This window comes from Pongo abelii, chromosome 2 (assembly GCF_028885655.2).
Source record: "Pongo abelii isolate AG06213 chromosome 2, NHGRI_mPonAbe1-v2.0_pri, whole genome shotgun sequence".
NCBI classification, from domain to species: domain Eukaryota; kingdom Metazoa; phylum Chordata; class Mammalia; order Primates; family Hominidae; genus Pongo; species Pongo abelii.
This window is the reverse complement of record NC_085928.1, coordinates 151171475-151184853: the sequence shown is the minus strand read 5'-3', so window position 1 is coordinate 151184853 and position 13379 is coordinate 151171475. Positions and strand designations below refer to the sequence as shown.

Sequence of the window (13379 nt, the reverse complement as noted above, 5' to 3'; positions counted from 1 at the left end):
GTCCCGCCTTTTCAGACTGAACCAATGCACTTCTTACATATATTGATTGATGTCTCATGTCTCCCTAAATGTATAAAACCAAGCTGTGCACTGATCGCCTTGGGCACATGTCCTCTGGACTTCCTGAGGCTGTGTCTGGGGGAGTCCCCAATCTTGGCAAAATAAACTTTCTAAATTAACTGAGACCTGTCTCAGATTTCCTGGGTTCACAGTACTTTTAGGAAAGAGATCCCAGGGAGCTCTCTAGCCTTCTTCCCACCATGAGAGAACACTGGAAAAAAATGGCCATCTATGAAGCAGCGCTCTCCAGACACTGAATCCTCCAGTGCCTTCATCTTGGACTTCCCAGCCTGCAGAACTGTGGGGAATAAATGTTTGCTATTTAAGCCACTCACTTTATCGTATTCTATTCTAGCAGCCCAAACTGACTAAGACACCGTCAAAAACAAATGATAACCTCACTTGGTTCTTTTTTTTTTCTTCCTTTAATAGACTTTCCAAAACTAGCTCTGCCCAGTGGAAAAGCTATATTAATAGCCTTTATTAGCCAATATCAGATAACAGAGACAGTCTGATGAATTTTCTTTTTTTTTTTTTGAGATAGAGTTTTGCTCTTGTCACCCAGGCTGGAGTGCAATGGCGCAATCTTGGCTCACTGCAACCTCTGCCTCCTGGGTTCAAGAGATTCTCCTGCCTCAGCCTCCTGAGTCACTGGGATTACAGGTACCTGCCACTATGCCCAGCTAATTTTTTTTGTATTTTTTTTAGTAGAGACGGGGTTTCACCATGTTGGCTAGGCTGGTCTCGAACTCCTGACCTCAGGTTATCCACCTGCTTCGGCCTCCCAGAGTGCTGGGATTACAGGCTTGAGCCATCACACCTGGCCAGTCTGATGAATTTTCTTACTTTACATTTTCATTTGACATTTTGGATCATAAGAATTTGTAATTTTCTAATTCAATGAGATTTCACGGAGGAGTTATAAGGATAATTTCCAGGACAGAAAAAGACTGCAGAAAAACAGATGAATATTGAAGAAGAGAAAGCCAAAAGGTGACAAACTTCATTATAAGGGCCAGTTGCCCTCCCCCAGACTCATGGCAGAGAAAAACATGAAACGGACTAAAACAGAACAACACAAATTGAGATTAGCCTCCACAAGGAGCTTCCCAAAGACTGTGTTCATGACCACGCAGTGACAATCTTGCGTTGTCTCTTTAGAATTTCAAAATGGTAAAGCTGGGGTGGAGTTTAGGATCCTGTGAGTGAAAAGTTCTCATTTTGCAGAAGAGGATTCAGAGAGCCAGACATTAGTGGAAGTGTCAGGGATAGAATCCGGGTCCCTAACGCTTAGCTGCCCATCTTTAATACTTAGATAGCTTCTCATATAGTCTAACCCAGTTCAGAGGTTACAGAGTTGTTGATTTCTTAAAATTCCTTCTAGATTACACAGTTGCTAATTCTAAGTAAAAATCATAGGATGCAAGTCTGTGAGCTGAACTGATCAGATTCCACAGGCTGTTCATTGCAGAGATATTCCCAGACAAGCTGAGGCCCCATTACTCTTGTTGAACATGTCAAAGATGAATGCCTCTGATGGCCATGGCAAAGCCATTTGGTGTTTGGTTTACATGAAGTCACAAGACATTGAGTGTTCTTTTTTCTCCACTTGAGTTTTTCTCTGTTTGGTGCAACTACTTAGTAGTGGAACACACAGCTCATGAAAGGAGGAAGTGATTTAGAAGATGAGGGAAGTGGAAGGAACAGTTGAAACGACAACAGAAAAAATACCTTTTTTTCTCTTTTTCTTCCCTGAAGTAGTTTTCACTGTTACAGCTTCAGACGATTTTGTAATCTGGTTCATAGTTGAACTTCCTCTCTGTTTGGCTGGTTGAAAAAAAAAGACTTTTTAAAAAGCAGCCTGTTCAAAGTCAAATGAATGGGTTTCTGACACACCTCGATGTTGGTTATGGCCTTTATTTTATGTTCACTTTAGGCAGAGATATTTCTCACAAAAGAGAATGATCTGACCTCTTGTCGAGATCACATTCACTTCAGTTCAGTCCTGTGTTTTTTTTTTTTTTTTGAGATGGAGTCTTGCCCTGTCGCCCAGGCTGGAGTGCAATGGCACCATCTCGGCTCACTGCACCTTTGCCTCCCGGGTTCAAGTGATCCTCCCACCTTAACCTTCAGAGTAGGTGGAATTACAGGTGTGCACCTCCCCACTCGGCTAATTTTTTGTATTTTTAGTAGAGATGGGGTTTCATCATGTTGGCCGGGCTGGTCTCAAACTCCGACCTCAAGTGATCTGCCTGCCTCAGCCTCCCAAAGTGCTGGGATTACAGGTGTGAGCCACTGCACCCAGCTGGGTCCTGTGGTTTTTGTGTTTCTTTCCTTAGAGTCTCAGGGTGAACATGCAACCAAGTAGAGCCCCAAGAACCATCCTGCCAGCCTCGTGTTGCTTCTTCTTTACATTTCAAAGCTGCCCTCTATAAAAGTGACTCCAAGGCCCTGGAATTAGTAAGAATGTAGCAGGGAGGAACTCTTTTTTGGCATGTTTAAAGCAACATATTAGAACATATCACTCTGGAGTCATTCTGGACTCTTCCTTTCTCTTGTACCCTACATCCAATCCCTTAGGAAGTGGGATAATGCAGAGTCTGACTGCTTCTCACTGCCTTCCCTGCTATTGCCCTTGTCTCACCTGGGTAGACAGCTCTCTCCTAGAGGTCAGCGGCCACCCAGCAGGCCTCCCTGCCCACCCGCACCCTTTCCTGCCCACAAGAAGAAAAGGGAATAATGTAAAAATTGACATATTACTTATATTTCAATTCTACTTATTCTGCAAAATCTTGTATTAAAAAGTATTTCAGGCCGGGCACGGTGGCTCAAGCCTGTGATCCCAGCACTTTGGGAGGCCAAGACAGGTGGATCATTTGAGGTCAGGAGTTCGAGATCAGCCTGGCCAACATGGCGAAAGCCCAACTCTACTAAAAAAAATATAAAAATTAGCCGGGCATGGTGGTTCATGCTTATAATCCCAGCTACCTGGGAAGCTGAGGCCGGAGAATAGCTTGAACCCAGGAGGTGGAGATTGCAGTAAGCCAAGATCGCCCGACTGCACTCCAGCTTGGGTGACAAGGTAGACTCCATCTCAAACAAAACAAAACAAAACAAAACAAAAAACAACAAATAAAATTGTATTTCTACACTGTAACAAGTAATTATGATTAAGAAAACAAACTTGTCATTGGATCCTAAGGCATTTGGGCCCCTTTCAACTGAAAGCCCCTGTGGCTGACTCTGGCCAGAAGGAAGAGTTACCGAGAGGCCTGGGAGTAGCTCACAGAACAGGAGGTCAAACATTTGGTCCTCAAACAGCAGTGGTCTCAAACATTTTTGTTCTCATAACAACATAGAGGAATATTAAAAAGTTTATGGACCATCTTGCACATTTTTAGGTTGGTATCTAAGTTTTTCATCATCACTTTTTTTTTTTTGAGACAGAGTTTCGCTCTTGTTGCCCAGGCTGGAGTGCAATGGCACGATCTCGGCTCACCGCAACCTCTGCCTCCCAGGTTCAAGTGATTCTCCTGCCTCAGCCTCCCAAGTAGCTGGGATTACAGGCATGAGCCACCACGCCCAGCTAATTTTATACTTTTAGTAGAGATGGGGTTTCTCCATGTTGGTCAGGCTGGTCTTGAACTCCCGACCTCAGGTAATCTGCCCGCCTCAGCCTCCCAAAGTGCAGGGATTATAGGCATGAACCACCAGGCCCAGTCCATCATCACTTTTAAATTTTCAAAAGAGATTTTTAGAATATGGCAAATAGTGACATTTAAAAATAAAATCTGTTATATCATTCCCTTAAGTGTATCAAGTGGAATATAAACCAAACCATTTGATACTCGCCATCACTTACCAGAATATCGCAACAACAGAAAACATGAGCAAACTCTTCTTTAGCAATTGACATTTTTACATTATTCCCTTTTCTTCTTGTGTTTTACGTATATTTCCATTCTGTTTATTCTGTAAAATCTTATATTAAAAAGAATTTTATAGGCCAGGCACGGTGGCTCACGCCTGAAATCCCAGCACTTTGGGAGGCCGAGGTGGGCAGATCACGAGGTCAGGAGATCGAGACCATCCTGGCTAACACGGTGAAACCCTGTCTCTACTAAAAATACAAAAAATTAGCCTGGCGTGGTGGCGGGCGCCTGTAGTCTCAGCTACTTGGGAGGCTGAGGCAGGAGAATGGCATGAACCTGGGAGGTGGAGCTTGCAGTGAGCCGAGATCATGCCACTGCGCTCCAGCCTAGGCGACAGAGCAAGACTCCATCTCAAAAAAAAAAAAAAAAAAAAAAGATTTTATAGATAATCCTATTATACTTCTTTGTAATAAAAATGTTACATGTACAAATACTCAAATTTCAAAATTTCTTGGGATCAGGCTGGGTGCAGTGGCTCACACCTGTAATCCCAACTTTGGGAGGCTGAGATGGATGGATTGCTGCCATCCAGGAGTTTGAGACCAGCCCAGCCAGCGTAGAGAAACCCTGTCTCTGCTAAAAATACAAAAATTAGCCGGGTATGATGGTGGCCTGCACCTATAATCTCAGTTACTCCGGAGGCTGAGGCAGGAGAATTGCTTGAAGCTGGGAGGCAGAGGTTGTGGTGAGCCAAGATCACATCACTGCACACAAGTCTGGGTGACAGAGTGAGACCCTGTCTCAAAAAAAAAGTTTCTTCTCCAGTTATTCATCAATTTTTAAAAGTATGTAATTGATTCTAATTACATAGAAAAATAAATTTTTTGAATGCATTGCTCAGTGAGATGGATACTGCAGTTTTATTTATTTGTTTTTATAATTAATTCATGTATTCATTAAATATTACTGCTAGCATGAGGCAGAGTTCAGCATCAATTCTATTTCCATTTTTCATTGTTATAGTTGAAATACTGAGAAACCTTGTTCACACGTGATGGGAATGGAATAGGGTTGCCAGATTTAGCCTCTCTTTCCCATCTACTCCTCACCCTACTGTCTAATATGTGGCTGTCGGCTGAAGTTAAATGTCAGCTGTGGAAAGCCATTTACAGGGGAGTAAGCAGCTGTTGTTCTTGTCTGTCCTGCATTTCTCCTCCCACCTGCCTACTCTTTTGGGGACTGCCAGTTCCCCACTGCAAATCCAGTAGTGCTGGCAGAGCTGCCGGTCACAGTGCTCTACCCTCCAGGATGGGCATGGGATGCGTCCTGGCCAATCACATTTCGCCCTGACCTGAGATTGGGCCAAGAGGTCGGTATGTGACCCAAGGAGGGTCGATCAGAATCTCCGTATGGGATTTGACACATAGTCATTGGAACAAAGAAGCTTTCACTTTCTGTTTGATTACAGTCATGATGATGTAGCCCTGGGACTGTTGGCAGGCACATCAGCTGTCTTTTCCTGCTTGGAGAAAGCCTGGCTGCAGCCGGAGGGAGAAAAGCCAACCCTTGGAAGGGAAGTAGAGTCAAGAGCAGCAAATTCTGGGTCTCCTGATGGGGTGGTTTGAGCCCCTGAATTCAGTCATCTCTGGAGACAGCTGTACCCATGGATGTCCCAGTTATGTCAGCCTATAAACCCATACTGGTCTTTAATCCTGTTTGGGTTGCTTTCACTTTTAACCTAAAGAATCTGATTAACACACTGTAGTAGTTTTCTATTGCTGCTGTTGCAAATGACCACACACTTAGTGCCTTAAAACAATACAAGTTTCTGATCTTATAGTGGAGGTCTGAACTCTGAAATAGGTCTTAAAGGCAAAAGTCAAGGCGTCAGCAGAGCTGTATTCTTTTAAAGGCCCTGGGGAAAAATAGTTTACTTGCCTTTTCCACCTTGTAGAGGCTTCCTACGTACCCCAGCTCCTGGCCCCTTCCTCACATCACTCTAACCTCTGCTTCCATGGTCACATCTTCTCTGACTCTCCTGCCTCCCTCCTATAATGATCCTCGTGATTACACTGGACCCATGAGGATGATCCAAGATGATCTCCCTCTCTCATCCTTAACTCATGCAGGCAGAGTCCCTTTTGCCAGGTGAACTGACATATTCACAGGTTCTGAAGATTAGGGCAAAGACATCTTTGCCGTTATTTTGTCTCCCACACATACTCAAGAAGAAGAATCACACTTGACCACTGAGAAGGTCACTTTTAATCACAGAGCAAAGCATCCTCCTTTTAGGTGGCACCAACAGGATTTTAGTGCCAAGTCCCCCAGCACTTACCTTGGAGCTGCTGAGGGGGATTTCCAGCGTCTGGTGAGCCTGGGGCTGGCTGGTCGTTCCCCTGTGTCTCTGCAAAGCCTGCTATGGGCCTGAGAAGAGCCAGTGCTCCGGAACATTCCAAGTAATTGCCATCAAGGAACAGCTCGCTGGGGAAGGAAGCAGAATACATTGTTTATTTTATGGTAGTTCTACTTCCTCAAATTTGGATTTAAGGGCTGGGCACGGTGGCTCATGCCTGTAATCCCAGCACTTTGCGAGGCCGAGGCGGGCGGATCACAAGGTCAGGAGATAGAGACCATCCTGGCTAACATGATGAAACAGCATCTCTACTAAAAATACAAAAAAATTAGCCGGGCGTGGTGGCGGGCGCCTGTAGTCCCAGCTGCTGGGGAGGCTGAGGCATCAGAATGGCATGAACCCAGGAGGCGGAGCTTGCAGTGAGCCGAGATTGTGCCACTGCACACTAGCCTGGGTGACACAGCAAGACTACGTCTCAAAAAAAAAAAAAAAATTGATGTAAGGTTTTCATCTGATAATATACCTAGTCATAAAATAATAAGGAATAATCATAATTAATTAATTAATAATAGGTCATGTCATAAAAAATAGACCTAGTGACCATGTCAGCTGGCCAAACACCTGCATTCAGTATGACACCACTGATTTTGAAACTCAACTAAAGGACCTTCTCTTATGGTTAAGAAAAGGCAAGCAAAAATAACAAGAGTGGGGAAAGGATGATTAGAATTACAACAGATTGTATAACTCAAGACAGAATAGAGCCAAGATTAGAAGGGGGCAGCGGGGGACACGTCTCACCAAATGGCACTCTGGCTGATGACCGAACCCAGCCTTAGCCCGCTCTGAGGTCCCAGACCACAGTAACGCAGACTGAGGCCTTGAAGCCTTTGGTTGTTCTCCAGGCCAGAGAAAATGCTCTCAAGTTCTTCATTTCCAAATCTAAAAAGAAATGACAGTGTCAACTTAAATAACAGAGAGGCTCTCTAAAAGGAGCCTGTTTATTCGGAACCAGAATTGCAATGGGAATGGGAATACGCAGGCCATGGTAAACTATGTGCATATTCAGGGAGGCAGAGGAAGACAACGGTCTTTCAATGAAAAGTGAGGAGGATTACATCATTGTTTTCAGATAATTATCCTTGACTACAAGGATCAATAACAAGGGTGGCACCAGACTAAGGCTGGACAGTTACTGGGTAGATGTCCTCATAGAAGTATTTTTTTGTGTAAAGTTATGATGGTCTTGTGCAAGGCTGTGGTTGCTGCAGGGTCTTTTGTGATAGTTCTTGTTACCAGGCATTTATGCATGAGAGCCCTTCTTTCATGGCCTTCCCCGGCTCTGTTTGTCAGGTTTTCTTGTTGTTGTTGTTCAACACAAGTGACTCCATTTTAATCTGACAATTTTCACAATAGAAACAAATTAGTGACTTTTTTTCTTTTTCTTTTTTTTTTTTGAGAGAGAGTCTTGCTCTGAAATTCACCAAGGATTACAGGCACACACCACCACGCCTGGCTAATTTTTGTATTTTAAGTAGAGACAGAGTTTCACCATGTTGGTCAGGCTGGTCTCGAACTCCCGACCTCAGGTGATCTGCCCACCTTGGCCTCCCAATATGCTGGGATTACAGGCATGAGCCACCGTGCCCGGCCAAATTAGTGACTTTTAAAACCTGTGGGGCCGGGCGCAGTGGCTCATGCCTGTAATCCCAACACTGGGAGGCCGAGGCGGGTGGATCATGAGGTCAGGAGATGGAGACCATCCTGGCTAACACAGTGAAACCCCGTCTCTACTAAAAATACAAAAAAAATTAGCTGGGTGTGGTGGCAGGCACCTGTAGTCCCAGCTACTCGGGAGGCTGAGGCAGGAGAATGGTGTGAACCCGGTAGGCGGAGCATGCAGTGAGCCGAGATGGTGCCACTGCACTCCAGCCTGGGCGACAGAGCGAGACTCCGTCTCAAAAAAAAACAAAAACAAAAACCTGTGCCACTCACTGGATTATTAATTGTAAAGCCCTTTCCAGGATAATTAGCAGCATTTCTGCTGATCCCTAATTTGAGCTTCCAGGGCCAGGGCTGTCTATGGGGGTGGGCTGGGTTGGCCATAGTGGGTAGCCTGGGCATGAGGGAAAGGGCCGGAAGTCTGCCTCCTGGGTAAAGGGAGCAGAAGATGGTTGGAACTACCCAATCCAGGCAGCGGATGGAGAACAAGCTCTAAACCCCAGAGAGAAGACCTACAGAGAAGGGCAGAGACAGGTGGAGTCCTAGAGACTCCCAGCAGGGCTGTTCCCTCCTCTCGCATTGCAGGCTTTACTTTGCAAAGTGAAATCTTGTGCCTCATCCGCAGCCTCTGCGGGGAGGTAATGGTAAAAGCCACGGGTCAGGAAACCAAGGCTTAGTGAAGGAAAGCAACATCTTTAAGGAATTTGGAATGTCAAAGCTTGAATCTTAAAATGAGGTGGGTAAGACGAACAGAAATAACTTTTAACATGTATCAATTCATGAACAAGTAATGACTGAGGGCCTTCCCTGAGCCACCTACAAAGGTGGGCGTGGGGATGCAGTTTGTGTGAGAAAGAACAACTGTCTGATGGACCTCATGGCCTCTCAGTGGAGACAGTGAGGAGAGAACTGCAACCCCCAGAGGCCAGTATCCTGCAATGTTACCAGTGTTAAGGTCTCAGGTGGTGATTCCCAGCTAGGCAACCCTGACAACACTAAGTGTCCTGGCGTCAGCGGCAGTATGTCATCTGACTATTACAACAAGCTGTCTCCTGAAGAAGAGAATTCCTTCTTTCATCCTTCTGTCTTCCCACCAGTGCAGGTCTCTGGGTGCCCCTCCTAGGAGATGGGGCCTGGAGGGGTCTCTTAGCAGTGGGGCTGGTGCTGCCCAATAGAGTGGGAAACTGGGGGACTCGCAAGCAGATCCTGCAGTCACTGCATGGTGTCCTGTGTGCATTGGGCTCCTGCTGCCCCCTGTTACAAGACCCTGCCTGACGTTCCTCCCAGCATTTCAGAAACCCTGAGAACCTCCACAGAGAACGCCCTCTCCCCAGCTTTTACCACCAGGGCCCTGACCGGATCCCAGTTCTGTGTCTCTGGGCTACCACTTCTCAGGCTGGAATCTCCCTTCTCTCCTCACAGCCCACTGGCCTTTTGAGTCTAAGGCCCCACCCAATTGCATGGGAAGAGTCACAGAATCACAGACTCCTGGAGTGCGGGAGATCATTTCATTACAGACCATAAAGGTTCTGTGACTTACTCCAGCTCGTACACACAGATTGAAGTTGTTTGTGGATGGCAACTTACAGACCCCGGGCAATCTAGTGTCATGGATCGGAGGTGGGCTCTGATTCAGACAACCTGAATCCATATCAAGGTTCCATCCCCGGGGGACTGAATAGCCTTGAACAAGTCTGTGGACCTCATCCACAGTCTACGGATAGTAATGGTGCATAGCTTATGAGGTTGTTGGGAGGATAAATGAGCTCATCCCTGCATCGTGTTTGGCACACAATAAACACTCATTAACCATTAGCTGGAAATATTATTATTATTCTCATCTTGTGGACATTCCCTTAACATGCTTGGTACCCCAGCTCTGAAGGACTTGCTCCACTCCTCCCCAACACCACACCTTTCCCTCCCTCTTTCCCTCCCTCCCTCCCTCCCTCCCTCGCTCCCTTCCTTCCTTCCTTCCTTCCTTCCTTCCTTCTTTCCTTCCTTCCTTCCTTCTTTCCTTCCTTCCTTCCTTCCCTCCTTCCTTCATCTTTCTTTCTCTCTTTCTTCTGTTTTCTTTTTGAGACAGAGTCTTGCTCTGTCACTCAGGCTGGAATGCAGTGATATGATCTTGGCTCACCACAGCTTTCATCCCCCACTTCAGCTCAAATGATCCTCCCATCTCAGCCTCTCAGAATGCTGGGATTACAGGTGAGGGCCACTGTGCCCAGCCCACTACACCTTTCTTTCTACCTCCTCATCTGGTGAATATTGACCCGTCACCTAGGGAATTGTGGTTTCCCTTGTCCAAACTACCAAAATAATATACATGGACATCTTTTGTGGTCTTCAGATTTTCTACCTTGCCTTAAGAGCATCTCTTCTCTACTGTACCAAGGACATCCTGGAACAGCAGCATTGCCTTCTATATTTGTATCTTTCTTAGCACTGAGCACAATATCTTGCATAAACTAGCCTTCAACAAATATTTGTTGAAAGAATAAATAAATGAAAGTGACTTTTCTCGAGAACTCTAATATTTACTCAGAAACATTAACTCTAAGAAGGTTTTAGAGGGTCCTCTTCAGCCATCCCTTGATAAGGTGCAAGGAAACTGGACATGCAACCCCCCAACCCTCCCCATCTTTGCTTTCCCCAGCTGACTGCAGTAAGAGCCCTGCAGGAATTCCAGCCTTACTTGCAGTAATCAAGGACAAGAGAATGCAAACTACTGAACCGCAGAGCCTTCCCAAATCGCTCTAGAGACCACAGATCCATCTTGCAATCAATGATTTCTAGGGTGGTAAACGGGCAGGTGGTGTGCCCCTTCAATTCCAGAAGCAAAGCCTAAGAATGCAAGATATAAAAAATGCTTACATAATGATGACAACTATGCTCTGTGCTTTAAAATGTTGCTTTCAAGTCCATCATGTTAATTACCTCAACATTTTTGCCCCAAGATAACTTTCTAATTATCTAAGGAAAAGGTGGCATGAAAATAAAATACTTTCCCTTTAAAACAAAGAGTCACTGAAGAATTACAAGGGAAACACCAAGCTTTATAATGAGATAAGATATATTGCAGATTATTATTTTAGATATTGTTATGGGCTGAATTGTGACCCCGACCCAAATTCGTATGTGGGAATCCTAACCCCCAGTACCTCTGACTGTGACTGTATTTGGAGATAGGATATTTAAATAGATAATTAAGTTAAAATGAGGTCATTAAAGTAAGCCTTAACCCAATATGACTGGTATCCTTATAAGAAGAGTAAGCTTGGACACACATGTACAGAAGGAAGACTGGGGAAGACACAGGAAGAAGGTGGCCATCTACAGGCCAATGAGAGAGACCTCAGAAGAAACCAACCCTGTCAAGTTTTATTTTTCTTTTGAGACAGGGTCTCCCTCTGTCACCCAGGCTGGGGTACAGTGGTGCTATCACAGCTCACTGTGATAGCCTTGACTTCCTGGGATCAAGCGATCCTCCTGCCTCAGCCTCTTGAGTAGCTGGGACTACAGGTGTGTGCCACCATGCCCAGCTAATTTTTTTTGTAGAGACAGGAGTCTCGCTTTGTTGCCCAGACTGGTCTCGAACTCCTGGGCTCAAATGATCCCCTCGCCTTGGCCCTTCAAAATGCTGGGATTACAGACGTGAGCCGCTGCACCTGGCCCAACCCTGTCAACTTGATATGACTAGCCTCCAGGGCTGTGAGAAAATAAATTTCTGTTCGTTAAGCTACCCAGTCTGTGGTACTTTGTTATGGCAGCCTGAGGAGACTATAACAGATGTTGATGTTCTAATGAGCAAATTTATCCTCCTATGGTTGTGTTATTTTTTTCTTTTATTTTAATTTAACTTTTTGTTTTTGAGACAGTGTCTCCCTCTGTCACCCAGGCTGGAGTACAGTGGCGCAATCTCAGCTCACTGCAACCTCCACCTCCTGGGTTCAAGCGATTCACACCTCCCGAGTAGCTGGGACTACAGGTGCCACCACCACGCTTGGCTAAATTTTGTATTTTTTGGTAGAAATGGGGTTTCATTATGTTGGTCAGGCTGGTCTCAAACTCCTGACCTCAAGTGATCCACCCACCTTGGCCTCCCAAAGTGCTGGGATTACAGGCGTGAGCCACCTCACCTGGCCTGGTTGTGTTATTTTTAGTAGAGAGGTGTGACTATGCCAATCTTCCAATAATTAAATAAAAATTATAATAGTTAAATTATCTGTCATTCATAGTCCTAAATATATTATTAGGATTTGGAGGTCCACTGAGAACTGGACTGTGCAGATTCAGCAACTAGGAGTTCCTCATATGGAAGCATCTGGATTGGAGCCAACACATGAGCACTGGAGCCAGCCCAGGTTCCCACAGTTTCCTGTGCGGAGGGCCCAAGGCCAGGTCATTTCCTGTGGTAACAATGGATACCAATGACAGATAAATCCCCACCTAATGAAAGGAGAGGGTATTTAAAAATGTAAATCACGAGAATGTCGTGAACAGGCCACCTTTTAGCAATTAGAGCCATCACAACCTGAGGATCCTTCATTTCAGAATTTAAGCCTAGAAGAGGCTTTGGTGGAGTTTGGAGAATTCAGAGTTTTTTGAGGTAATGACATGGTCAGATATAGGATTCCAAATTATTCCTTGGCAGAGATTAAAAAGGCACTTGTGACCTTAACTACAGAGCTGGTGCCCAAGGCCTCTTTAATGACAGGTGCCTCATTTGAGTGCTGGACTGGATTCCGCAAGCTGTGTTTCTGACAGAGGAGCCAATCAATGTGGCATGTCAGTGCGTATGTTAACATCAGTCTGTGCTAAATGGGCTCTTGACTGGGTCCTAAAGCTCCTAATCAGAGGTTTACACGTCACTCCTTCGGCACCAGTACTGCCATGGGCAAGGACCATGCTATCCAAGATAGAATTCCTCAGCAGCCTCCAGATTAGCAAGAGGGCTACATTTAAGGAACTATTAAGGATCACTTTTAACATACATGGACAGCATCTTATTTCCAGCTTGAGTGGAGTGGGTACCCTGACTGACACTCTGAATAAAAGCAATTAAAATTGCAGGATACATATTTAAAGTAACTTAATACATGTATTTCTTTTTTTTTTTTTTGAGACGGAGTCTTGCTCTGTTGTCAGGCTGGGGTGCAGTGGCGCGATCTCAGCTCACTGCAACCTCCAACTCCCTGGTTCAAGTGATTCTCCTGTCTTAGCCTCCCGAGTAGCTGGGATTACAGGTGTGCACCACTACACCCAGCTAATTTTTGTATTTTTAGTAGAGACAGGATGTTGGCCAGGATGGTCTTGATCTCCTGACCTCGTGATCCGCCCACCTCGGCTTCCCAAAGTGTTGGAATTAC

At 45.3% G+C, this 13379-nt stretch overlaps 1 protein-coding gene across 2 annotated transcripts in view; it reads right to left on the bottom strand.

The window, feature by feature from the left end:
- The window catches only part of LOC103889245 (uncharacterized), a 51909-nt gene extending 41012 nt beyond the window's left edge, over positions 1-10897 (bottom strand). For both annotated transcript variants that reach the window (XM_024244904.3, XM_024244905.3), the window contains exons 1-4: positions 10706-10897; positions 7090-7230; positions 6271-6416; positions 1792-1887 (exon numbers count right to left, since the gene is read on the bottom strand). In XM_024244904.3, the coding sequence (XP_024100672.3) occupies positions 1792-1887; positions 6271-6416; positions 7090-7230; positions 10706-10785 (463 nt within the window). In that variant the 5' untranslated portion in view covers positions 10786-10897. The remainder of the gene's footprint in view (positions 1-1791; positions 1888-6270; positions 6417-7089; positions 7231-10705) is intronic.
- Positions 10898-13379: the final 2482 nt, after the last annotated feature.